At 46.8% G+C, this 27,326-nt stretch overlaps 2 protein-coding genes across 3 annotated transcripts; both read right to left on the bottom strand.

Annotated features, from left to right (window-relative positions):
- Window positions 1-3,241: 3,241 nt before the first annotated feature.
- LOC6608918 lies at window positions 3,242-4,073 on the bottom strand. 2 transcript variants are annotated; one of them, XM_032717004.1, is made up of 2 exons: window positions 3,552-4,073; window positions 3,242-3,481 (listed from the first exon to the last, which is right to left on the bottom strand). In XM_032717004.1, exon 1 carries the CDS (start codon window positions 3,955-3,957, stop codon window positions 3,556-3,558), a length of 402 nt encoding a protein of 133 aa, XP_032572895.1. In that variant the 5' UTR covers window positions 3,958-4,073; the 3' UTR covers window positions 3,242-3,481; window positions 3,552-3,555. The 2 variants fall into 2 exon arrangements, with proteins under 2 accessions (XP_032572895.1, XP_002033632.2); XM_002033596.2 differs by having other exon boundaries at window positions 3,556-4,073.
- Window positions 4,074-4,540: 467 nt separating this feature from the next.
- LOC6608917 (eukaryotic translation initiation factor 4 gamma 2) lies at window positions 4,541-10,147 on the bottom strand. The gene is made up of 4 exons (XM_002033595.2): window positions 10,109-10,147; window positions 7,039-9,614; window positions 5,092-6,920; window positions 4,541-5,022 (listed from the first exon to the last, which is right to left on the bottom strand). Exons 1-4 carry the CDS (start codon window positions 10,145-10,147, stop codon window positions 4,844-4,846), a joined length of 4,623 nt encoding a protein of 1,540 aa, XP_002033631.2. The 3' UTR covers window positions 4,541-4,843.
- Window positions 10,148-27,326: the final 17,179 nt, after the last annotated feature.

Raw genomic sequence — 27,326 nt, 5'->3', positions numbered from 1 at the left:
CAAAAGTGCTATTTTCTTGCTTGAGCTTTGTGAAACCCCACACATTTTCATTTATAATTTTATCACTTTATCAGAAACAGTAAACCTCCCCCACATGTGTACGATATGCATGCGTACGATCCCAAAACCCAGAAATTCATTCTTGGGTTTGGCCGCCGGTTTCACCTCAGTGTGTGGGCGCTGCGTCTGGAACGGCGATAAGGTGGTGGTGGTGGTTGGTTATCTCACGCCAAGTCAACAGACGCCGCCACATGCCGCCATGGTACCATATCTTTTGGCCCGAAACTTGGTGCGCCATGACGCGAATGGCTCGGCGGGACGCGGAGTTGCGCTCTGCTGGGTGGTGGTGGCTATGGCAATCAGCTATCAGCCAGCTATATAGCTATCGTCGTTATCAGCGCGGCGGAGGCGCTGTCTGGTCCCGTGAATCACTGGGGGAGCAACCTTCGATCCACCCCAGCGCTGCAGAGCACCAGCGCCAATCGACCAATCCCCACACGTAATCCGTCCCTGCGCACGGGCCAACGAGTGGGGTCCCTGGCTTACGTAAAGAGACAACCTGACATCAGGGACTTTGATAAGCCCTTGCCCTCTATCAGCAGTGCGACAGGTAGAGGCGAACGTGGTTGTGGTCGTGGAAGCGTACTCATGGCCATTTGCACTTCGCAGTACCCATCCCAATCCCCGTAGCCGTACCCATTCCAGTTCCCCCACCAGATGGCGAATCATGATTTATAAATAGATAGGGGGCATAATCGGACCACAACTGCTCCGCCGGACAATCGAGCCGAGGTACAGTCGCGCATGGCGAGGTCAGTTCAGCGGAATCTTCCAAAAGCACGGCATTGGGTCCGTATCGCCTCCCCAAATCGAATACAGGCGATGAAGGACCCCAGGCGCAACCTAATTTTTATGTTTTTTGCCGCTTGCCGGCAATTAAATCCGCGTAGAAAATGAGTACAAAAAATCCGGATTTTCTGGCTGACAGTATGAACTTTGTATGGCGCGAGCGGCTGTCGATAAGCCAGCTCCCATTGTCACCACCGCCCCAGTCAACACCCCCCTCCCCCCCTTAAGATGGGATCCAAAACCGTTTGTCGTCCCCCCCTTGGAGATTCCCAAAGTCCAGAGGCTTCTCGGCTTCTCAGCTTCTCCGCTTATCAGTTGTCAGCATGCTAAAAGGAATCGAATACCAACGAACATTGGCGAATTTCCGTTGGGGAGCTGAGCGTGTGCGCTTATTAATTTTCCGTGGTCCGAATCTCGGCGTAAATAATAACAAATCCGCAACCAACTAGGCGGATAGACACTCGGCGGCGATCCGGATCGATCCGGAATGGCAGGGTGCAGTCCGTCGGGCGCAATGATGTTCAATATTTCTATCAAATTAACAACACTCGACCGATAACCGGCGGGGTCTGGATGGCTGGCAAAGGTGGCCTGGTGGTCCGATAAGCCCTCGCAGCAGATTCGGATTGGGATCTCCTATTCGATTCGATTCGATCCGATCCGAACCGTTCCGTTTCGCGCCTCAGCTTGACCGGTGGGCGTGCGCCTGAACCTAGGGGTTTATCAGCCAAGATGCACATTTGCAGCAGCAGCAGCATCAGCAGTAGCAGCAGCAGCCGCCGCGGAGAAGGTTCCACGCGTAGTCCAGCCGGCTTATCGCTGCAGTGGGAACCCACTGGGGGCGCTGATATGGCTATGGTAGTCCCGCAGAAGGCTAATTACTTTGTTGCCGCCAACGACAGACTTCCAAAGTCCATGTACCGCCAGCCGGGACAGCCAGTCATCCAAGCCAGGGACATGCAACCGAGGCATGGAAGCCACATCCCGACCCGCAGTCACATCCCGACCCGATAATTACAGATGGCTGCTCGAATTCGGCCGACTCGGATCTATTATTTATAGGGCGCTTATCGCCAGACAGCTTTTGATATGGCCAAAAAGGAAAAGTTATTAGGCAACTGGGGGAACCAAAAGCAGAAAAAAATAAAAACGGGGAAAAAAACATTCCAGACATTCGTGGGAGCCCACAGACCCCGGAGCGTAGACCTTCCGGCTGGAGCTCTATTTTTATACCCGTTCAATGGGTGCTGCTATTTTTTTTTGGAGCGATATGCTCTTGTCGCTGTTACCACCACTGATACGCCTGACAATATCTCGTCTAGACTGGGCATTATTATGAGAGGCGAAATTTGTTTTTTCGTACATTAGTGTTTTTCATTTTGTTGCTCCTCGCTCCCATTGGGATGTTTAGCGGAAAAGTTTCAATGGCACCTCCAGGCGGTGTGATCCAACACAACCATTGCACAACGCTGCTGGGGGCTGTTCCATTATAAATATGACTGGCATTCTTGGCGGGGATAATTCAGACGTCTTATCAACCGATTCATATTTACGATTGGCGGGCAGGAAGTGTAGCAAACTTTCAGTCTGAGAATGCCGATAGATAAAGGGCATTATGAAGTTGTCGCGTTGGTCCTTCAACTATCTGATACCTGAGTATCAAACTGTTCAGGTTGCAGACTTTCTGTGAAACCATTCTGAAATAGTTAAATGACTTGGATATTTTGGATATCGCAATCATTATAATTGGGAACTCATGCAGGAAGTGACATTAACTTTTTGCTTGTGGGTAATTAGCAAAGTTGAGAATTCCTATAACTTTATTTCGAAAGAAGTCATGACCTATATCATTTTTCAAAAGCTTAACGAACTTTAACAAGAGATATATATTTTCAACGATTATTCACACAATTTTGAAGCTTGTTAATCACATTGTGAATTGTAATCCCGCTAGTTAATACTAATACACTAATTTGAAAGTGGTGTCCCACTACCTTTTCTAGTTAAAATCGAATAATATTAATAGTCAGAGGTATTCAGTGATCAAACTAAAATAGAACCAATTTGGAAAACTTCCGGATGATGATTACATACAATCAGTGATTAACTTTTGCCTAAACTGTAAACATTCATTCGAAAGGGAAACCGGAACGGAGGCCGGATGAACGAACCGGCGCACTGCGAACACACACATATATTCGAATTTAATACGATGACGGGGAAATCACCTATCAAGGGATCATCAGTGCAGCCAAACTGACCTTCAAATCATTGGGTGGTGAAGCAGCATGAATAGCATGCGGGTGGCACGCGATCACTCCCACAGCGGGTGACCTCTCCTTACATTGAGCACTGCTATCGCGACACAATTGATAAAGCGTACATACGGCTGTAAACTTACTTAGGGCAATAAATTTATTGTACAAAATTCGTTTCACCGATACACGTTTAAAGTTCGCGCTCACTCGGCCGCCGCATGACGTCTGAGCGGAGATCGGGAATCGGAGATCCCAGATAGTTAGCTGATGGAGTGCGTTGAGTACGTGGAGCTGCGTCCGTGGGGTAGCCGCCGGTCCCCGAAATAGACGTTGACCCCCACGCGGCGCCGTGTCATCGGTAGCGCAGGCGAGCCCTGTGTGCACGTGAACCAGAAATAAGTCAGCGATTGAGGCTTAAATTTACGACACACTAAGTTGTTGTACCCACTCAAGCGAAGTGCTCCAGATGGTCTTGCATGTAGGTGACTAGCGTCTTCTCGAACAGAGGGCCCATTAATCGATCCAGTTTGAGATTGAGGCTCACGTAAAACTGGCGGCAGTAGCGTTTACTCAATTTGGCGGCCAGAACAGATGAGTCGGTCTGCCCGTGTCCGCCCAGGATTGTGGAGGATACGGACTGGCTGCTGGCGGGATTGCGAGAGGGCATGGCCACCGCTAGCTCCTCGAAAACCTCGGATCCCTTGGGGTTTATGATCAGCATGGTGCTGCCTTGCATTTTCAGGGCGCGCACGGTGAATTGCGAGGGACCCGCCGACAAGTGGACGCTATGTGAGGTGAAGCCACCAGACTCCTTTGCAGGCACAACATCAGAAGCAACGCTCTCCATCATTTGCGAATTTTATACATAAACAAGCAATGTTCACAAGGAAAACAATGAAATTGCAAATTTGACCGGAGAAGTGTTGCCAGATAATGAAACGACCATAGATAGCTTTTTAAAATAATCGAAAATATTATCGATAGGCAGCTACTATAGAGCCAAAGCGCGTATTTTGAATTTGTACTACTCCCTCAATAGCCAATGAAAGTCCTTTTGATTTCGCCGTTCGCAGTGTTGGTTGCATTTATTAAGGCTCTATTTAATGTGGGCGAGTTTTTAATGTTTACGTTTGTTTAGTTAAATACATATATACGATATTTTGTTCACAATTACATTCAGATTTTGTTTCGCTCTCTTCGGCGCGCGTCGATTGGTTTTTCCTTTTCTATAATGTTAATGTTGTCGCTTTGATTTGATCTACTTATTTAAATACACAAAAGGGGAATCGTCGAGAGTACCAAAAAAAGGCAATTGAAATCAACGTTATTCGATTTAAAGATCAGTTCCGGTTATGTTTAAAAAAGCTGAGGAAATTCACTAATTATTCGTTATGCTTGAAATGTCAATGGGAATTATGATGTATGGATAAATATCGGTTATATTTGACGTCTATTGCGCTTTATTTATTGATAATTGATTGTTAATGTTCTTTGAATTTGTTGGATATCAAATAATTTTGATTAATTTTTTTTTTGTTTTGTTTTTCTCTTTTACTATAATTTGACTAAGTTTTGCAACCGCGATTTCAAACTTCCATCCTGGCGGTATTTTGTTTCCTATTTTTCGTGTTTTGTTAGTTTTGTTGTTTTTCATCATGTGATCATTATCGATTTGTGAATAAATATTGGAAGTGATAAACATATAGCGCTGTTATTATGCGGGACTGCGGTGCTTCCTAATCCTCATCGTCCTCAGATTCGGCCTCCTGCAGCCAAGTCAACCAGGCGTTCACTTGGAACAAAGCGGATCCTTTGCCTGGATATTTGTCGGAAATCTCCTCCTTCCACAGGACGAATGCCTCCTCCTCGATAATTTCAGATTCGTAAAGATACTTGAACCAACGGCACAGCATGCCTAACGAAAAAATAACGCAAATATAAGTTACCGATAAAACAGATTTGATTTAGAATGTTGAGCACTTACCCTTGGGGAAATTTTCATTGTAGCAGAACGTTTGCAGAGCATAGAGAGCTATCAATTGAAGCTCGTTCTGTCCCAGGAAGGTCTGCAGCATCTGACTGTAGTTCTCAAGCAGCTGTTGCTCCTTCTGGGTCACAGATTTCTCAGGGTGTTCCTTGGGGTCGAGGTTGTCCGCCAGCGTCGTCTCCTTGGTCACATACTTGACCACCACAGTCATTAGGGCTTGGATAAAGCCCGGGTCCTTGTAGTATTTGTTGTCAACGTTGGCCTTGATCCACTTGTAGAAGTTGTTGGGGTTCGGGTCGCTTTGCAGCTGTTTCAGCATCTCGGCCTGCACCTTTAGTAGCGGATAAAGGAAAGAAAGCTTGCGATCCTCGAGTATCCCGGCCAGGCGCTCCTTGTTCCGATCCGCCTCCGGCAGGCTGTTCATAAGATCCACTTTGCTCGCCCGGAATTTCTCCTCCAGCGCATCCTTGCCGATGACCTTGACCAGTTGCTGCAGCACGAGCAGGAACAGCGGATAGTGTTGACCATTGTCCGTGAAGTTGGCGATATCGTTTAGCTTCAGCAAAGCCGGCTCGCAAATTGTCTTTGCCAGCACACTGGCTACAAGACTAACGATTCGGGGATTAAGTGCCTCTCGCTCGTTCATCTTGTTGACCACCTGCTTGAAAATCTCGACCACGATGTTCGGCTTTATATTGGATTGCTTGCGCAATGTCTGCAGAAGTCGCACAGCACGCTCCAGGAAGACATCGTTTACACGGTCCAAGACCTCCATCAGCAGATTAATGCACACATCCTTCAGCACCTTCTCTGGCAGCTTCAGCTCGAGGAAACCATCTACAAGCTTGGCGAAGCGATCTGGAGTGGCCACAGGGGTTGCAGCTTCTTCCTTTACCTCCGGGTCTTCAACTGGAGCAGCGTCGGCCTCCTCCTTCTTTGCCTCATCAATATCCTTGACCTCAATTTCCGTCACCTCAGCATCCTCTTCCTCGTCGTAGTAGAAACTATCCTTGAAGTACTGACTGGCCTTCTTAGACAGCTCCTCCTTGTTGGGACCCTTATCTTTCTTTTGCTGCTTGGCCGAGCCAATACCGCCGGCCGGAGTGCTTGGTCTCTCCACCGAGCCATTCTTGCCCTGATCTTTGCCGTCATGCGATCCCTTCCTGCCCGCCTGACCGTCTAAATCCAACTTCTCCGCTCCTGATGAAAAGTTCGGCGAAGAAGAGGTGGCCTTTAAGCCCCTCTCCTGTTGCACTCCCAGAAGAGTTCGGTTATCAGCATATTCAGCAGATGGTGTTGACGAGGGACGCGTTGGATTGATCAGATGGGATGTGGGCGTGCCGAGCATAGGGTAGTGGGAGTTCGAGAGCTGGCCCTGATCCTTGCCCTGCGTGCTGCCTTGATTGTTGCTATTGGGTGGTGTTGACATGGGCAACGTGGCCGGAAACTTCTGGTTCTGGGAGGCCGCTCGGAAGAGCAAGGAGTTGGCTGCCGGGCGCATTTGCAAGTTCTCCACCGCATCCTGGTTCGTGGTGATCAAGTTGCGTTTGAACCTCGGTGCCAATTCCTTACTACCCAGCAGCTGATTGCCCCCATACTGTCCTTCATTGCGATCCCTGTCGCGATCGTTATTCCTACGCGAATCATCCCGGTCCCGGTTGTTGGAGGATCCTCCGCCACTGCCTCCTCCATTCTGGTTGTGCTTGTTGTAGCGATTGCCATAGTTAGCTCCGCCGCTACCGCCCTGGTCGCGATCCCTGTTGCGATCGCCTCGGTTGTTGTACTGGCGATTGTCGCGGTCTCGGTCACGATTGCTCGTAGCGAACCTGAAATTTTTTAAAATTAGGCATTGTACTTTCAAAGTAATTAATATTAACTGTGCAATCAAACTATACACCCGACCAAATGTGTGTTTATTACTCCCATGACGTTCTCAATACTTACGGCGAGACAATCGGAGAAGCTCCCGTAACACTCAGTCCGCTAAACATGTCATTGTAGCCGCCAGGCTGGATATTCAGATGGAAACGATTCATCCAGCTGTCCGAGTCGCGATCATTGTTGCGCATATCACGGTTGCGATTGGGGAACGGGGTGCGTATGATTGAGTCGTCATCCGAGCGTATTTGCTTTATGGGGACGGGGCCTTCGGTGGTGCCCAGTTTGCGTGGCACCCAATTGTTCTGGCGCAACTCAATGACGTCCTTTAGCATGAAACGTATCCGCGGAGGATATTCAGATGATTTTAACCGACGTTCAAGCTTCTCGAAGTACTGGTTCATCAGCTCTTTGCTCTGTTCTGAATCCAGATTCTTGCCGCAAGTCTTGAGCAGTTGAGCCAGGCATTCCATGTCCTCGCACATTTCCTGCGCACCGGCCGTACGCTTCTTCTTCTTGTCAAATAGCTCCATGATGCACTGATGCAGCACGTTCGTCGACAGCATGTCCAGCTTGTTGAGCTCTCCGATGAACTTGATGTTGCCGAGCATGCGCTGTTTGGCCAAATGGCGGCGCTCCTCCTCGTCGGCCTCATTTTCGGGCGGAGGTCTGTTGTCGTTCTCGTCGCGCTTGAGTCGGTTGTTGAACTTGTCGCGGCAGACCGCAAGCAGCAGGCGTAAGAAGGTGCACAAATTGCTTGGTTCCTTGTCGAATGACGGGGCTTCCTCGGAAAGTCGCTTGCACAGCTGCGCATACATAGACGAGTACTTCGGCTCGTCTAATGCCTTTTCGAATATCAGCAAAATCACGCCGTTCAAAATGGCAATCGAGTTAAGATCCAGCTTCAACAGTTCATCACTCAGTTCCTGGAACTTCTCGGGCGTTAGTTTGTTCAAAATACCCCTCACACGCCGGAAGACGGCGTCGTTCTTTTCGCTTTGGGTGAGTCCATGCTGTGGACGCAACGATGGTGGTATCCAGCGTCCGGTGATCGGTGGCGGTGTGCTTGCCTTGCCAGTCTGGGATCGTTCCTGGTGCTGTTGAGAATGAGGAGTGCCTCCTCCTGCGGCCGACGCTGATCCAGAGTTCAGAGAAATGTTTGAAGAATTGGAAGTGGAGCCAGAGATCTGAGCAGACGCATTCCCGTTGCGAAGATTGGGTGTGCGACTGGATGGGGTTCCCCCGTAACGATCTGCGTCAGACCTGCCGTAGCTGCGGGGTCCTCCGCTCGCTCCTGCCCCTAATCCGCCTCCTCCGTTTCGCTCTAGGCTGTTGGTGTTGTTGTAGCGCTGATGCGATGGTGAATCCTCGTAGTTGTCGCGGTAGTTGCTGTTGTATCCGCTACTCACGCCTCCATCGTTGCCACCGCGCGAAGCCCCATACGACGACTTGCTGTTGGTTGAGCTTGCTGCAGATCCGTTGTAACCGGATGAGGAGTTGGAGTTGCTGCTGTTGCCGTTCCCGTTGCCGCTGCCGTAACGTGGCTGTGGGCCGTTGCTCCCATTGCCGTTCTCGTAGTTGCGGGCGGAGCGATAATTGCTGCCACCGCTTCCAGAGCCGACTGCCCCAGACCCTCCTCCTCCCACGGAGTTTGAGTTTATTGATCGATTGTAGCTGCCATCGGAGTTTGAGTGATAGTTGTTGCGACTACCACGATGCGAACCGCCTTGCTGATCCTGCTGCTGGTATCTACCAGAGGAGGAACTGCCGTTGTAGCTTTCGGAGTTGCCGCCTAAGCCTTGACCCAAAATGTCACTATTCTTTGGATAGTAACGCGACGACGACGAGTCACCCTGGTAAGATCGTCGAGGTCTTGGGCTCACCTCACTGTCGTGTTGGCGAATTTTGACGGAATTCTTGCTATAGCCAGTGGAAAAGTGTCCGGTCGGTCCACCAGATGATCGGCTGCCGTTCCTGCCGCCCTCGCTGTTGCCGCTTATGGCCGGAGATCCTCCGTTGCCGCCGGCGCTCTTGTATCCTGAGCCGTTAGAGCCGCCCTTACGGTAATTGCCGCCAAGCGAATTCGATCCTGACGATGGCGAGGAGCCCTTGTCGATCTTCACTAGATTCTTAAGGTTGTTAAACGTATCGGTCGCTGTGGTGATCGGCAGAAGATTGGGACTGGTGTTGAGCAGGGTTTTGCCGACCGAGGGTGTCGGTGGGGTTTGGCCACCACAGCTGACGCCGATAACGCCGCCGCCTCCGCCACCACCGCGATTGGTTGGCTGCTCGTAATTGCGCTCGATCTCGCTGGGATTGGCCGTTATTACCAGTCGTAAATCGCTGCCGCCGCCGATGCTCTTCGTATCACCGGTGCTGGTGCCTCCCTCAATGATGATCGCTTTACCGCCCCGAAACTGATCTATGATGACGCCTGCCTGGTGCCCGTTGGTGACTCCGGACCAACGCTGCGGACTGTCGTCGTAAGAGTGCAAAAGGGGAGCGGCGTCGTACGTTGATAGAGGAATGGTGGATGCTTTTCTTGATCGACTCGGGGGCGAAATGGGTGCGTGCTTGGGTGGCACGGAGTGGGCTACTCTTGGCGTCTTGGTTGGTTTCCCCGTTTTCTGGGGATCTGGATCCTAGTTAAGGGTCTTAGATCCTCCTCGTCTGCTCTGTGGTTCTGATGATCCTTGGGGACAATCGACGAAACGCACACAAATCTAACACACACACGCGTACGCACACAGAGACAAGTTATGGGTTATGGGTGGCTGGTTATCCTATTTAAGACCAACTCTACTACTGTTCCTTCCGATTTCGGTTCTTCCTGGTTGGTTCCTTTGGGCTAGAAGTAACAAGTCCTGCGTGGTAACACCTGGGATTGGTCTCTCCGTTTCGTTACGTCACACTGGGTACGGCCTTGCGTTTAGGGAATCCTGGAGAGAAATGAGAGGTGGAAACAAACAAAAGCCGGAACCGTGGCAAATTAATAAAAATTAGTCTTAAATCAGGCGAATCGACAATTACGTACAATTGTGACAAAAATACAAAAGAAAACTGATCGTAGTGGTGTGCGTGTGGGATTATTTAAATGGACGTTATTTGCTAATCTCGTACGATTGTTTTTGTTTACACTCGATTTCACTGCGAGCAAGCACAATAACAATAACATCACCTGCCAGCCAAACTGGAAAATATGCATTTAATGGAAATAACCTCGGGTGAGCACCTTCAAGTTTATTCCACTTCCACTCTCTCCCGCCAATTGAAACGGCACTGCCGCATTCTCCGCAATCGCATGTGTGCAAGTGTTGGTGGCATTGCCATTTGAGCATTAAGTGCTGGGAAGATTGTAATTAATCACAGGCTTACACAATGCCAACCAGCTTTGTGCCGTTGCTAAGTTTTATTTTTGCCAAGTTACTTTCGCTTGATTGACTCATTTGCTGTAGCCTGCCGTTCTTTGTTCCAGCTTTCTTTGTTTGGCGCACTCTCTCCCACCACAAACTCAAACAACACCAACACACATGCACCGAAAAGAACTAGAAGCTGCGTCCGTGTGTCAGTGTCCTTTCTTTGTGTTGGGGTTTATGGCCTCAGCTTTGGGGATCTCCTCTCTTTCTCCCTCTCTCCCGCTTTCCAGCCAGCTGGCCATCCCGCTCACACGCGATGCTGGTCTTCTGCGCCACGGAATTAAAGTCTCTTGACCCCGGGAAATAGGCAGAGGCGCACAGCAAGCAGGGGGTTGCAATTGCTGATTAGCTGAGTCACTACTCCATTCCGCTCAATTTGCTTGGTTTAATTGATTGGCCATAGGACGACGACGTCGCAAACAACCCTGCGATTTGTCATTGTGCGAGTACACCACATAAATACATACGAACTTTGGGCCTGCAATAATGTAGTCTTTCGTGCGGGGAAGGGCTAAGCCAAAACTAAACACCCCCAATGCGAAAACCCACCCTCTGCAGCATTGAGGCGTCGACCCCGACCTGAGAAATGAGCCCCCCCCCTGCTTCCGCACAGACCCAATTGTGGATGATTTTGACCTCAATTCGAGCGTTCGGCTCGGCTCTTGTGCACAAGTGTTTGTCGCTGTCTGCATGTTTAACTGTTTAACTTAACTTAACCAAGTGGCACACCCACATTGCAAATAGTATTTATTTTACCAGTTTTTCGGGGGCTTCAAGAGCAAATATCTTGAGAAAACCCATGAAAAAACGCACTCTTCTTTTTCCCCACCGATAGTGACGAAAGCACACACACATGCAAGCAGCACAATGCGTGTGTGTGGGAGATCAGAGAGCAGCTGGAAGGCACACGCCAAAAGTGAAGCTGTGGAAATGGAATGGAAGAAAAAACTCTAACTCCGTGAGAGGGCTGTCTTCCCGGGGGAGGGGGCACTGCAGATAACTCAAGCAAAGGCAGCGGGCAACGTCAACACAGCATTTGAGATTTTCCGACGTGCCGACGCCATTTTGTGGCGCAAATAGGTGTACCTACGCACACAGTCATACGCGCAAACTTTCTTTGTGTTTTTTTCTCTCGAAATGATTCATGCGAATTAACGTTTTGAATGACGAATTTCTACCCTGCTTGCTCTTGAAAATTATCACCGCGATGGAGCGACTATGGCATCTAGGGGAGCTTCGCACTTTTATTGATTTCAATACTTGATTTTTCGCCGTGAAGAAACGAGGACGTTCACACAAGCACACACACTTATACACACACAATCGAATCGGTTTTCTCTGGCACATCGTGGAAAATTTAAAGGCTAAAGTGCGGAAAATCCACTTGCAACGAAGTGTGCTTTCCATATTCTGTCTAAAGAAAGCAAAAAACTTTTTGCAAAGCATACTCTTTAAATTATTTTTACTAACCTTTTCTTGAGTAATTTCGTATAGCAAATCACGCAAAGGTTCCACGAAATAGAGCTGGAACAAAAATCGATGTGCGTTTGGTTTTATCGGTGTGTCCAGAAAATAGAATTATCGATTTTTCGCATGCAGCAATCGATAGCCTGTTAACTTAGCTAAAAATGTGCCACGTAGCTAATTCACAATCCACGGTGTGGAACTTGGAAAAATAGCGATGACCCAAAAATTATCGAACCAGCTCGACTACTCAGCAGTACTGCAAAGGGTTTATTTCGGTTAAGTACTGACAAATTTTTGATGACCGCAATATTTGAATTGCATTTTAAGCAGATCTTTTGTACAAGAAGAGTTTCATTTAAACATGGCATACAGGATTTTTATGTGGTTACTTAAGCTGCTATAAAACTAAACTAAACTAATTTAAGCTTTTATTACTTATTTTATTATTATTCGTACATGACCTAACTTTCCCATTTAATTTAATTTTAAATTAGTGAGCGAATATAATATATAAAATATTTTTTTTATTGATTTGAAAGATTTTACTTTATAGTGGCTAAGTGCATTGAGTATAATAAAAAACAGTATATAAGCGTAATACAACATTTTTTAGCTCTAATGTGCTTTCATATCTAGAACTGCATCTTGTGATTATAAATTTGTTAATTATAACTAATTACTAAGCCCACAAACGAGGTCATCATTTTGCTACCATAATTTTCAAATGGTTTTCGTCAGCGTTTACAGAGGGTATAATTTTATTTAATTGAATTATCAACGCAGTCATCTACAACCCTTTTCCCTCCCCACTCCTTGCCGGTTTTCCACACACACGCACACTGTCGCACTCGCAGGATAACCATGAAGAAGTGGGAAACCGAACAGAAGAACAATTTAATTAGTGATGACATGTTGCCATTTAATTTTCTTGTAAAAAGCGTAATTAAAAATGTTCGGCTCACAGCTGGAGCTGCTGGAAGAGTCAAGGTGGAAGGATAAGGACACGAAGGCAAAGGCGATGCTAAAGGATTCGTAGGTAAACAAGCCCGCAACGATCATATATCGGTAGGTTGGCTATAAATCATATTCAGACTGACTCCGGCGCATATTAGGGCCTCCTAAACGATGAGATAATCTATGGTCGCAGCGACAACAAAATGCGGCCACCGGCAATAAATTTGGAAAATACAAAACATTCTGACAATTTTCCGTGGCCCGTGTGTGTGCGTGCGTGTGTGTGTTTAGTAAGTTTGTGAGACTATCCTGGCTGGCTGCACACATCGAGGACAAAGGCCACAGGACACAGTAGTCACGTCAACACTTTCAACTCTTTGGGCTGCCTTTTGTTTCGCCCTTCGTCGTATCCTTTCGGCAATAAAAATTCCGTTTGCTATTTATCTTGATTGTCCCCAAGTCGCCATCGCCATCGCTATCGCCATAGCTATATAGTCCCATAGTCGGGTTTATGTGCAGGACCTAGTCCAAAGTCCGGACACTTGAATGTTGGTCGCCGTCGCGATGCCTGGACATTTTTTGCTTAATGAAATGTACATAAAACTAAATGAAATTAAGTTTGTGGCGTGCTCGTGCCAAGTCCGATGGCCCACTCCACTTTGTAGTCTAAGCCGTGGCTGCGTGTTTATTACCGCGTCGCGCATAAAATGCAAAGAGCCTTTCCCGCGCTCAAAATGGCCGACAGCGAACCCTTTTCCCGGAAATCGCAATCCCTATCGTCCGTTTCGCATTCAAAATTAAAGCGCTCGATTGGGTTGACGAAGGGGAAGGGGGACGGGTGGGGGTGCGTCGCAAAAGCTCATAAAGTCGAAATTAAATAATTTGTCTTCTTAATTTTCAAATAAATTTTTCATCATACGAGAAAAAGGGAAAAGCCAAGGCAGGGGGGGCAACACAATTGCCAGGCACTAAACAGTGAGCAGTGAGCAGTGAGCACCCCTCGGCAAAGAAGAAAGCCGACAGGATGGCAAGTGAACTCGGCCAGCCAACCAGAAGCGTGCGAAATCGCAACCAGCACCCAGCATTCAGCACCCAGCATCCCCTCGCATCAGCAGGATAAACACTTGAGGAGCTGAGTTTTATTAAATTCGACCTACGCCACCCCATGAATATCCTTGCGCCCTCGCCCTCGCGACAGTTTTCGTATTGTATTTTTTAATATGTTTGCTCATCCGACCGACCGACCGTCTGTTTGTCTCTCAGTCACCCGGCACAAATAATCGTGTACACCATTAATCCTTATTTCACGGCATTTTATCGTCCTTCGTCCCGCCAGCTCCGCGCACGCCCAGCATCCTTGAGCATCCCCTCGCACAAGGACAAGTGGCATGTAAGCGATTATCGCAAGGATATCGCAGGATAACGCCGGGGTGCGATGCGGGGAAAAACAATAAATGTAAAAATAAATAAAAGGGTGTCAATGACTTTTGATAATAGGAATGATTGTCCAAAAATGCTCAGATAATATAATATTCGGTGCGAATGCACTGCAAAGAAAACCAGTTGGCAAAAGGGATAGGAATTTATAGGACTAATGAACTTCAAAGCAAGTGAATAATTTAAGATTGTAAATAGAGACGAAGTAAAATGTGTAGATTAGAGTGTATTCCCGTGCTCTATAATAAAACTAAATTTAATTTCATTTTTGATGTGCAAGCATTTATACTTATTGAATCTATTTACTTATCGATGCACTTTCGATTATTTCGATAGCTGCAAATATTTAATTGAAAGTCGGACAATTAGAACTTTTCCCGCTATGCCCAATATTTAGGGCCCAATTTTCTGGCAGTGCTGATGAAATCTCGTTCCAAAAAACCAATAAAGTCCGAAGACAGCTTTCGGCAATCACAAAACGATTTGGCGTACACGCACATAGCCCGTACGCCCCGCAACTCCCCCGTAACTCCACCGAAACTCCCAATATTCGCAGCACTGGCTGCTGACTCTATATATCTCTCTTGTCCTTTTCAATAGTTTCAGCACGCTTTACGCTTGGCCTAATTGCCGGATCCGGATGAAGCTGCCTGGTCTTTCCCCTCCACCTACAGGACCTCCCTCCGCCCGCTTCCCGCCCCGCGGCCCCGCACGCTCTATTTTCCGACTGGAATGTCGGACTTTTCGACATATACAAATTTCGGCAATGCGACTGAGGGACGGGGGTTGTGAGCGAAATGAAAAATGACAACGGAGGGTCGTCTGTCCTTCGTCCTTCCGTCCGCCGTCCAAAACGTCGAGTGGAGTGAAGACCGCACGCACTTTTGGCAGCAGGAGCCGAATCAGGACTCGCTGTATGCTGTGTGCTGTCCCCGTGATCCTTTCACTGCACATCCTTTTGATGCCGAGGGTGCGAAACGTTTGAATGCGAAATTAAATGATAAAAGCAAGCAGTGACACACGCACAACACACTACACACACAACAACCGAGTGGCTGAAGGTCGAGCACCTGTTTTATTAAAAAGCAAATAAGAGAATTTTGAATGGTGGGGGGGGCAGGAAGGAAAAGGACCACCGCAGACAGCAGAGGGCAATGCGTCTGAGGCATTGTTAATAGTCGGATAATGTGGATGATGGTGATGAGCATGGCCATGGGGCTGGGGATGAGGATGTGCCGAGGAGGATGGCGGTGGTGGCTGCATGTCCTAGATGAGCTGACTGAACTGGATGTCTCACCCCCACTCTCGTCCTTGCGCCTTCACCCCTCGCAGCTATGCCGTTCTTGCGGACTGTCAAGTGGTTGGCGTAGCATAATAATTGTGCATATTTGGCTTTTTAATAAAATCTAATCGTCATGGCATCAGGAGCTCATGGACACCCGGCCTCGATAGGGGTTGCGCACAGTTCCAAAGGGGGAGGCGGCACTGAAATTTTAATTAATTTTAGCCAAACAAACCCCATGAAATCCGATGAAATGGGGGGCACTGAGGCGCATCAGCGTTCGATATTGATTGAGCACCACAAATGTCTGGCGCTTTATGAAATATGGCTGCAATGACCAATTACCTCTATTTATGGCCAAATAATCTTGGCTTTTCGCGCTTAAGTGAGCACATCACTGGGGGGACTGAACAGATGGACAGTTTGGGCACAAATTCAGGCCAACACATTTATCTTAATGGTGCTGGAAGGATCAAGAAACTAGCAAGACTTAGAAATCGAAACTGGCCGCCAAGTTTTAGTTTAAATTTTGAACTTATTAGCTTATGTTCTTAAGGGTTTTTTAGGATTTTATTTATTTAACTGGCCTAGCTAGAAAATCCGCTTTCAAACCATTTGAAAGTTCTCAAAAAATGAATTTGATTTCTTCACATTACATAATGTTGCTTAAACAATTTTGACTGCGGTACCAACTGAAATGCCAAACATGAAAACTTGCGAATTGAAATTCAGTTTTTCTTATCGAGGGGGCCCAACAACCAAACAAACAATCCAACAACCACACCGGATACTGAGGCAAACGTGATGATGCATTTAAGATTCTTCCGATTGGTCATTATCGTCTGGCATTTAATGTTGGCCTCGTCTTCGACGGACGGCGTTTTTGATTGATCTACTCATTGACGTTGCTGCCCCAACCACTCTGTTCCACGCTTGTCCACTCTGGTCCGCTCCATCCTGCCGCAGCTACTCGGAGTCCTCCGCGGCCTCCTTCCCTGCTGGATTTCTGGAGAAGAAAGGGTCCAGAAGACACAGATGGCGGCAATCGATAAGCGAAGTGGCGAGCGAGCAAAAAGTGCAATGGCGTTGACAAAATGGATGATGGGGCCCAAGGTTGCGCAAGTGCATCTCGTTTTTCTGCAAAGGATCGCGGTTCAAAGGGGCAGCTACCGAACGACTTGATAGAGTTGTACACCGAATAGATCGCGAGATCTTCTGATTTTATGATTATTGGCGAGGAAATTTCTTATTCAGGGATATTGAAAATCAAGGGGCTTTATTGCTTAAAGTTAATGTTTCTATTAGCATAAATAATGCGGCTTATTGCGCAAAATCTTTTATATAAATACTCTTACATAATACTTTTATACCTCATTTCTGGACCAATTAAATTTTCTCATTAGGCTTGGAATCTGTCACATCGAAATGGAATGCTAGTGGTTTTTGAGCACTCCCGAATGACCAATTTTTCTAATGATTATAAGAATTCTCATTCTCCACCTCTTATTTATTACGTTCCTCTCTCTTTCCTTCATCGTTTCCGTCTCTTTCTTCGAATAGACGAAACTGATCATCAAAAATGCGTGACGTCCAAAGCGTTTTGCAACTTGCCGCAGTAGCAGGGGCAACAACAGCGGCATCAGCATCTTGCAGTTGCATACCCCGGCGTACACAAGAGGCATCTCCCCTCCCCTCCCCCACCAAACATACACTTAGAATAATTATTATATAAAATATTTCTTTAAAGTGCCTTCGTTACTAGATTCTTAGCGCATGAAGTTAACTTTGTTTGATGTATGTTAATAATTTGGTTTGCCACCATTAAAGCACCTAAGTCTTCTTAAAGACTGCATTTTAAATGATTTTATCACAGAATTTCTTTCAGTGCACCCCTTCTTCCCTGAGATATGGAGGGATGTGTCGGCGGTAAACGATTCCCAGGCCTGGAATCGGGAATCGAAGCGATCGTGCGTCATATGAATGCCTCGTGGTTTCTGCTGCTCCTCGTCCGATGTCAAGAAACAAATTTGGTGGCTACTCGTTCTCGATCTCGTCCGTTCGATCGTTCGATTTGGGAGCAGGATCTGGAGAAGCATGGATCGGTGGAGGGGCAGCCGAGGACGAGGGGCTCCGAGGCAGAGACACAACTGCTAACAACTGCATTCGATGCAAGTCGCAGGGCAACAGAAAGATAGAGAGAGGAGAGAGACAAAAACAACTTAAAAGCATTTTGCAGTTGAGCCGACCGCAAGACTTTATCATCTTTGCGGCTGGAAAATGAGGAAGGTTGGGGTTAAGAGGATGCGAGGTGGGTTAAACGAGTCCGGGGGGCAACAATTTAATGCCGATGATCGCGGTTGTTTGCTCCCCGGCTCGTTTGGCCATTTTGCCGACGCAAGGAGATAAGAAATTTCGCGATTTGCTTGGCAATTGGGAAAAACTAGAAAAGCAACAATTTGATTAACAATGCTTGGAGAAAAACCCAGCTGCACAGGTGAGGTGGAAAATCTGATCAAGGCTAAGCTTATCATCTTAAGTTGTCATAAAATAGTTGGCATTACCATCCGGCTTAGCTTGATGCACCTTCGTTGTAGAAGTTATTATAATATCTGCTTGAATAAATACAATATGACTTTTCTCAGTGCAGCTGATGCGGCTGATTCGTCTACATGTTCTGGTTCTTCTCGGGAACCCACGGGATAGGAAGCGCGCCTTATCAGTGCCCTGAAGTCCGGGCTGTCGCCGCCGGATCGTGTCCGATACGGGGTCTTAGGATTCTCTCGTCCTGACATCCTCGTCTGCCCAAAGATTGGCCATCGAATGGCTTTGTCTTTGTGCCGCCGAAGGAACTTGGACGCTGCACGGACACTTTGCCGCTGGCGGCGGAGAGCGGCAAAAACGCACCGAATATCAGGGCCAAAGCGGAGACTGCAAAACAGAAGCGCGCCCGGAATGTGAAAAGTTGGTTCCCATGACTCCATCTCCCTGGGACAAGGCACTGTTCAAAGACACCGAAATTCATCGTCTCCATCATCGCTCCATGTTGCTCTGTAGCTTTTGTAGCTTTTGCAGCTCTTGTTGCCCCGTTTGCTCCGCTTGCCCCGCTTGCCCCGCTTGCCACTCGTGGGTTTGTCTCTTCCGTCGTCTGTCTCGTTTTGTATTGTATTTGTAGCTCCGGTTTGGGCTCCGGTTTGGTCTCCCCAAGCCCTCAAACTGCCGCCTTTCCCGTTCCCATCCGCCTCCCCCACCCCTGCCAAGTCAGCCCCACCCACCGCTGTTCACCTCGCGAGTTGTTCGCTGTTTATCAGCGATTTGGAAGCATTCAACACGCTGTTTGAACTAACATAAAAACATATTGAAACATTTGGCATTGCCGGCGATAAGGAGTGTTGGAAAGGGGGGAGTGGCATTGGGTTTACACGGGAAAAAAGGTTGCCAACTGGAATATTTATTTCTGTTAAGTGTCAGATGTTTAAGTAAAGTAGCTAATGCTCATTAGGGATTACTTCTGTTAATATATTCTTCACAAAAACTTGTAGTGTAAAGAAAACAGTTTAAGTAAGGCATTATAATGTTAAGGATTAATGTAACTGTTTAAATTGTAGGTCATAGAGAATAGAAACCTAGGTTACAGGAGAAGAACTTTCTTCTTATGAGAAGTACTACATGTATCCCTAATCATAAGGATTGTATGTCAACGGTAAAAAATCGTGATATACCTTAGATTGCAGTGCCGAATCTATATCGAGACATTTTCGCGCCGTGCAAAAGCACTCCGTCTTAAGTAGGCACTTCTCACCTCACGAGTGCCATGAGGATTGGTCCGGAGTTGTCGGGTTGCGGATTTTCGGGTCTGGAATGAGTGGCGTGGGCTTAGCTAGCATACTTCTGTGCGCATTCGCGTCTACCTCAAAGCAAATACTTCGAAAACATTTTCATTACTCCAATTTGTCGTCGTCATCTCAGCTGCTTGGCTGCTCGACTGCTTGTCTGCCTCGTTGCCTGATTTGATTGTCCCGTCCGCCATTCATAACTTTCACGGCGGGATGTGGAAAAGCGGAAAATCGCAGGCGGCACGCGGCAAGCGACGGTCCGGGATGGGAATGGGATGGGTTCAGTCAATCCCGTGTTTACCCGGGTAATGAGCCCCAAATTACCCGTTGTTTCCATGGCAAGCGATTTTCCAGCCAGTTCATCATGGCGACGTCCGCTTCCCGCCGGCTCCTTTCACCACTTTTTGTGCATTCAATTTGCACGGATGTGCAATCGAAAGTTTGTCAAGCTCTTCGGCTGGCCGGGCATTTGACCTTGTTGAACATGCAAAAAAATATAGTGTCGCACGGAATGCCACAAATAGGGTTTATTGGTGAAAAATTGATGTTGTTAGCCCCCACACACCCTACACACACACACACACACACACACACAAGAAGGTCAGGCTAAAAAGCCCGAACAATGCGGCTGGAAAATTGAGAGGGGAAGTGGTTTTCCACCTGCCGCCTGCCATTTATTGAGTGTCATTTTCCCTTGAAATTCGTAAAGTTTATTCAGCAGCTATTGAGACTAGTGGCGTCATCAATAAATCAGATTAAACTTATATTACACTTTTTTTAAGTCTAACGAAAGGCCTAAGCATTCTGTTGTGTTATCCTATAATTTAATAAAAGCTGGTTTATTATCTGGACTTTTACTAATTAACAAATAAATCCGTTACATAGTTAACTTGTCAAAGAACTTCCAGATAAGTCTTATAACGATATATTGGAAAGTTTTTTGTTTTTAATTAATTGAATGTTATTAAATAATGGATAGCAAAGGCATGTTTTCAAATAACTACTATTAATAAAACTCCTTTTACCAAAGGAGCCGCTACAGGGGTTACTCGCTAAGTGAAACCCACTGAAGTGCACAACTAAATTGCGGGATAAGAGAATATACCCCGTCCGTGCTGGCCAGCTATCGTGTTCATTAACTTAACATGCCCCGAAAGGACTACTTGCATATTCGACGGCAAATGCCAAACGCGACCAGCCATCAATTTTAACAGCTGCTCCGGGGAATCCCATTCCCATTCCCAAGCCCGCTTCCATTCCCGTTCCCTTGCCTGTTCACATCATCTCCTCCACTTCGGCAGTTCGCCACTTCGACAAACGAGGCGAGTGCTGAAAAATGCAAATCAAGTTTCAAATATTTGAACAATAATATCTGTGGAATGCCACCCAAATTACTCACGCAGCTCGAGGGGGAAGAAACAGGACGAGGACATCGGGCATCGGGCATCGGGCATCATACATATTTAAAATGTCGCGTGCTGTTAACTTTTGAAATGCCAAAAATTAACGGAATGAAATGGGGACTCCAACTCCGATCCGAATTTGAGCCCATATATACATTCTAATTAATAGCGGCGGTAGCAGAATGCTTAGGCGAGGCGGAAAAAGGATGTGTGCGGCACACTCAAAAGACATTAGAGGCGGTCTAAAATCAGCAGATGCTGATCCAGCGATCGGTGGTCCTCGCATTCGGAGCTGTCAAATGAATGCATTATGCATATGGAATGAGCAGGATGTCCCTCCATTTGGACAGCTTATCGAGGCCGAAACGGCTACCGCTGTCCGTCGCTTGAGTGCCTCATGCTGCACCTTTCCCGGCCAGTCTTCCAGTTTCCCGTTTCAAGTCGGCCACCGGCTTACCTGATTTGCCTGGCCACCGGGGGCGCCGGCCAGAGTTATCGACGACACATTGACAGGACATAATCGGCACACTTGTAGCGGCTTATCTTAATTGCTACTGACCTGCGCAACGTCCAGAGTGCCCAGCTCCCAGTTACCGATTCCAGGTTCCCAGCTACCAGCTACCAGCTCCCAGCTCCCAAGGTGCTCCACATCCATTCACGCGGAGGTTTCTCAGGTCCCGCGAGTTATTTTAAATGCGTTTTTCAAGTGCTTGTCTGCTTAAGAGCGCACAGTGTGGTACACTGACGATAAAGGAGCTTATAGATGTGGTCGCATATTAATCATAATTAAAAAATTAGTGGTAATCAAACCCTTTCTTCAGTACATGATACACTAATCAGAGATCTGGAAACCCTATGCCTTTTGAACTCTTAACTCATCTATGGTGTACTATGTTTGTTTTTCATAAGTATTCAAGTGTATAAAGTGATCGTTAGCTTTCGAGCTCCCATTGTTCTCTGTGTAGCACCGCGTGTGTCATAATGGTTTGCATATTTGTTTGTTAACTGCTGCTGTTTTCTGGTTTTTCACTAGCTTTTCTTTTCCACTCAGCTGGCATTTTCGCATTGCTCAGCTGGGCGTTTGTGGTCATTGCTAATTAAAGATTATGCGCTGCGCGTGTCCCCGATGCATTCCCGGGATCAAATGGGATTCCCCGGATGGCTGATGGCTAAAGTTGATGGCCGGGCTTACCTGGTTGGGTGGTAATACGCGCAGCAGAACTTCACTGGATAGTTGAATACTTCGATACTTGTATAGCTGGATACTTGGATACCTGGGTACTTGGATAGCTGGATACTGGATACTGGATACGAGTGGCTCTGTAAATGGCTGTGGATTGGCGATTGCCTCGGACTTTGCTTTTGTTTTATTCCGCAGAAGTGTAAATTGCGGCTCAATGTGCGAAATTATCATTACCATATCGGGTTGTCAAGAATTTTAACGGCCATTTCTGTGAGTGTGTGCGAGCTGCCGAGTGTGTGTGTGTGTGTGTGACAAACGCAAGCTCATGTAAGTGCTCTCATCGAGTGGATTTACGTGGAATTGCAAGTGCTCACCCCCTCTGCGACCCCACTCCCGCCCCTGGCCCTCCTGCTGATGGATGAAGCTGCCACTCGCCCGCTCTCTGCCTCTCCCTCTCCCGCTCTCGCACAGGTGGACACCCAATATGGCTATTGAGTTATTCACTTTGACATGCCGGCAGCGACGACAGTGGCATTCCACTCCATTGTGAGTCCACTGGGCTGAGCCGAAAACTGCAGCTGGAATGCGTATTAGCAATAACAGGGCGCATATTTCGTGCACTTTTCGTTACTCTCTTTTTGCTTTTGGTGCTGGCCCCCCATTGACATCCACCTCCCCACCCACCATTTATTATTTTATTTCTATGTGTGGTTTTTCGGGTGTGTGCCTTATAGGTGGATGAAGAATTATGACAACATGGCATAGTTGGTGAAAGTATTTAGGAGCGACCTGGCGGTTGCATGCCCCACCGACATTACACCCCCACTCCACTCCCCCTTTGGTTTTAATTACGCCCCTTTACGGCAGGCAGTACACGCACATATTTTTGGTAGAGTGCGTGTGTGTGTGTGTTTGCTTGATGGCGAAGCGGGGAGGGGAGGTAAGCTTAAGGTCAGCTGCGAGTCCTGCGGCAAAAGTCCAACCCTTGGCAAAAGATGTCTGCCGCAGCCACTGTGCTGCTCACTCTCACACAAACGAGCGCACACAGGCAGAAACGCACACACGCACAGTGTACACTGTGGAAATAAACCGGTTTCCTGAGAGCAAGGGGTTCAACCTCTTTGCATTATTGGGCGGAGACTTGAGCTCGCTCTCTCTCATGCCTGAAATGAATTGTTTGTGCCTTGTGCGAATTATACATCACGCCAGGTCTGAAGTACACTACAGTTGTCTCGCTCGGACGCAGGAGGCGGAGTGGCGCGCGAGGCGAAGGTGCGAGCGGGAGGGCCGACTTCCTTGACTTTTGCCAAAATGTTGCAATTGTTCATGGGAGTAGTTAGGTGAATGTGCACGAAAGTGTGGGCGTAGGGGCGTGAGGGAGCGGGTCGTGTGGGGGCTGGATCGCCACCCACCTCGCTCTCTATCGATTCAGCGAAGTGAACTGCATTTGCGGCACTTGCACTTGAATGCATTTTAAAGCGCCCGTAGCAGAGAGCATAGCATATTTTTCCACCAAATTTCAACAATTTCAACAATGCCCCGTCCATTTGCCGTTATGAACTGCATATGTATGTGCGTGCGTATATGTGTGTGCATATGCCAGCAATACATATGCACGAATTGCAACGACATGCCTCTGTGTGTGCATTATTAACCATATATTTTATATTCATCTCTCTGCTGCGCACTCTGCTTCTTGCTTTTTTACCGCATTTTCATGCCGTTTGCCTGCCCATGTGCATGTGTGTTCGTGTGTGTAAATGTGGCTGTGAGAATGTGTGTGGGCGGTGCACAGTGGATTCCCTTTTAATTAACTCAATTTCATGGATTTTCTCCTCTACACTTCTTTTTTTCAGCACATATTTCATATCCTTTCCGACGATGTGACGTGATGTGGTAATAAGTTGCATTCTTTTTGTGTATTTGCAATAATTGCCCGGCAAATGTAAATAAAACAACGCATTATCAATAAAAATGAACCCTGGTTAGGGTTTTATCAATTGAGTGCAATTGATATGCATATTTCGCATATGTAAGTATAATTGAATTTTCACAAATATCCACAGAAATTAACTACAAAGTTAATTTTCAAGAACTTGCAGTGAGAATTTCACAAGCATTAACTCCAGGCTATAAAGAGCATATAAGTGTATAATAAATAATTTAACTTTTTTTACAATCTTTTATACAATTTACTTATACGACATAGTAAAAAAAATAAACTTTTAGGCAATGATGGTTCTTGTAAGTGCTCGATTTTAATCCAAATTGTAAGAAGTTTATAAAAACTAGATATCCACTAAGTACTTCCATTTCAATACTCATTTTGCGCACTCTTCTTTGCGATAAAACTTTATTACGTATTATTTGCGGGTAAGCCTACACCCCACTTAACTAACTGGACTTTTCTTGGAGCAAATTAAATTAGATGGCGCGGAATATTCCTAATACAGTTTGTGTTCATCCACCGTCTGCCTCCGCAATCCAATTTCCCGCAGACAGGAGACAGGAGGCCTAACCCGGATCTGGAACCGGAGCATCCTTTGCCAGGTCAAACTAATAAACTTTCCTTGCTTTTTTCCCGGCTATCCTTGGGCCCGCAGAAACCTCATCTCGTCTGGGGTCCTTTGTCTTGGAGTACTGGGGCCCCGCCTATAGATATAATTGCTGTTTAAAGGGCCTGTGGAGCCAATGGGGCGAAGGGAAGTGCAAATGCAGCCGACAACTTCAAGTCGAGCATTTTTGTGAATTATTTTCCCATTATGAGCAGATTAAGTTTATTGTGCGGCCATTGGCAGAGTCCTGAAAGAGTCCTGGCAACGCGGGGTATTTTCCGTCTTCCATCTGCGCCGAGTGGAAGTGGGCGGTGTGCAAAATCAACCCGACATCTTGGCAGCTGCTTTGGAAAATTCACTTCAACACACGCACACACTTTCAGACATCCTGCTTTGTTTTGAGGTCCTTGGAGGCTGGAGGTGGAGCTGGAGCTGGAGCTTTTGCTGAGATAAAGAGGACAAAAAAAGGGGGTGAAGAAAGAACGGTCGGTAAGCGGAGGAAAAGTATTTTAACGCGGTCTGAATTTCAAAAGTTTGCCAAGGTAGAACCGCTCGAGGCCAAAACGAGTGGAGGAGTGGGGCTATCACTTGAAATTCCCAGCGATTCCCTTTGAAGCATTTCGTTTGTATGCAAAATGTTGTTTCATAATTTTCATTCTGTTTGCTTAAACGTGTAAATTAGAAAATACCTTCGAGTGAGTAAGGAAACGAGGTGGGGGAGCTAGCAGATATCTTACACACATTAATTAGAATATCAATGGAGCATTTGGTTCCATGTCGTTGTCTCCGATACACAGGAAATGTCACCTTGTACCCGGGCACTTTTGGGAACTCTGCCCGGGACGCAGGACTCTTCGAGCGGGCACAGACAAATAAATCACAGAGCAAACGCCACACAAACTGACATGACCGGACCAACCTACCAGCCAGTCAAATGGAAAGGAGGAAAATGGAAAGGAAACCAACCAGATGCACATGCAACCGCAGGCAGCCCGAAATGAACCCGAAAAGCATGGGGAAATACGGGAAATCGGGTGACGGGGAAATCGGGGAATCCGGATTGCGGGCAGGAAAATGATGTATGGATTTTTTAACGCCGCTGATTGTCTGCGCAATCGCCGGAGCCACATGGAGCTCCCAATGCATCACATCGAACAGTAGCCCCGTTTATTCGGTAGGATGATTCGTTTCCGAAGGATTCCAAATCCGATGCCTGGCTTCCAGCGCCGTAATCAGCGCCGCATGTGGGGAGCATTGGACCCCCAACATGTGCTCAAAATGTGTTGCATCCACAACAGCGTTAATTATAAATTGATTTCTGCTCTCATGCAAACCCACCATTATCTGCAACGCGGCAAAAACAATTCGATTTGGCAACATATTTAGTTCCATCATTGCAGTCGATCCAATGAAAGTTGTTCTTGTGGTACTTGCAACTATAAGTTGCAGTAAGCAACTAAGTTGCTACTAAGCCCATTGTATAACTTTCCATTAAAGTACTTGTCATATTCGTCTGTTTTGCATTTGGAAACTTAATTATTTTTGCTTAGTTTATACTAATTTGTCCTAATAAAATCACCATATACCCCACTGTTTCCTTAGCTCCTCACCTCTCGTTTTTCCGTGACCCCCACTCCAATCAGCAATTAGCAGCCAATACGGTTTGGCCAAATTTACGAGCTGCACCCGGGATGCCGGAGTACGTGCCAGCAGAGCTCTTCCATCCATCCGTCGACTCATCCATCCATTTGCTCAGCGATTTCTCCAGCGGAGGCGGTGCGATATCTTCTCCCCAAAGACGCTGGGAAAATGTTTTTATTTATACTTTGCGGCCAGTCACGCACATTCGCTGGTCATAAAGTGTCGCCGAGTGGAGTCAAAGTTCCCCTATCGAACGGTGGCTCCTTCAAATGGGGGCCTCCAAAAATACCCACGTGCCACACTTCGCTCTTTTATTATTGTTTTCACATCTTATTTATTATCCAACTTTGGTTGCGCGCCTTTTGTTAACATAACTTAACCGAATACCAAATTGGAAATTTGTTGGACTCCGCGATTCTTGTTTATCTGGGGTAAAATTAATTTCCATTTAATGTGGCAAACGGTCTTGTTGACACTTGGTCCAATAACCTATGGGCAAACTGGGGTATTCATTTTGTTGGACGTGCCGCTTTTGACGGCGACTATATGGAATTGATGGAGCTGACTAAATAATATTCACTACTTCAGTGGTAAGTAAAGATATACAGAAACATATCTTTGAAATAGATCTCACCGAAATAGAAACCATGGACCTTTAACACATTAGCTCTATATTTTATAGATAACCTTTCAAAACAGTTGATCCTTCTATTTACTCCTCTAAAGATATATTTTTAAGCCAACGTTTTCGATCTCAAATCGTTTGCTTTTTGCACTTTCAATCCGCAACCGAATAGATACAAGACTGCAGAGTAGTACTTATCCCTTGGATCGCAAACATTTAGCTGAACTCATTAACACACAATGCGGCCATAAACAACAACAAATGCTACCGACCAGAGTCGAAAGTTGAGAAAAGGAAGGAAGTAGAGCCGCCAAACGGAACCATCTGTCCCGATGGCGAAACTTGAGTGACAACAGCAGCAGGAACATGGTTTGGGCCAAAAAAAAAAAAAGAATAAAAGAAAAAGGCCAGCAAAAAGTGGTGAATTGAATGAGTTGCGGAGGGAAGTTATTAAAAAGCGATAAACCCAGAGCAAAACGCATTTGGCGAATTGTTGAACACCTTGTGGATGGCCTCCCTTGCCCAAGCGGCCGAGCGCAGTTACCGCGAATTATGGAA

This window comes from Drosophila sechellia, chromosome 2R (genome assembly GCF_004382195.2).
Source record: "Drosophila sechellia strain sech25 chromosome 2R, ASM438219v1, whole genome shotgun sequence".
Classification (NCBI taxonomy): domain Eukaryota; kingdom Metazoa; phylum Arthropoda; class Insecta; order Diptera; family Drosophilidae; genus Drosophila; species Drosophila sechellia.
This window is presented reverse-complemented; position numbering and strand designations above follow the sequence as displayed.

Coding starts and splice junctions, on each gene's coding strand:
- LOC6608918 (XM_032717004.1), bottom strand. CDS start 3,957: ATGATGGAGAGCGTTGCTTCTGATGTTGTGCCTGCAAAGGAGTCTGGT.
- LOC6608917 (XM_002033595.2), bottom strand. CDS start 10,147: ATGTTATTGTTATTGTGCTTGCTCGCAGTGAAATCGAGT. Junction 9,615..10,108: donor TGCTCGCAGTGAAATCGAGT/GTAAACAAAAAC, acceptor ACCCTTAACTAG/GATCCAGATCCCCAGAAAAC. Junction 5,023..5,091: donor CAATGAAAATTTCCCCAAGG/GTAAGTGCTCAA, acceptor TTTTTTCGTTAG/GCATGCTGTGCCGTTGGTTC.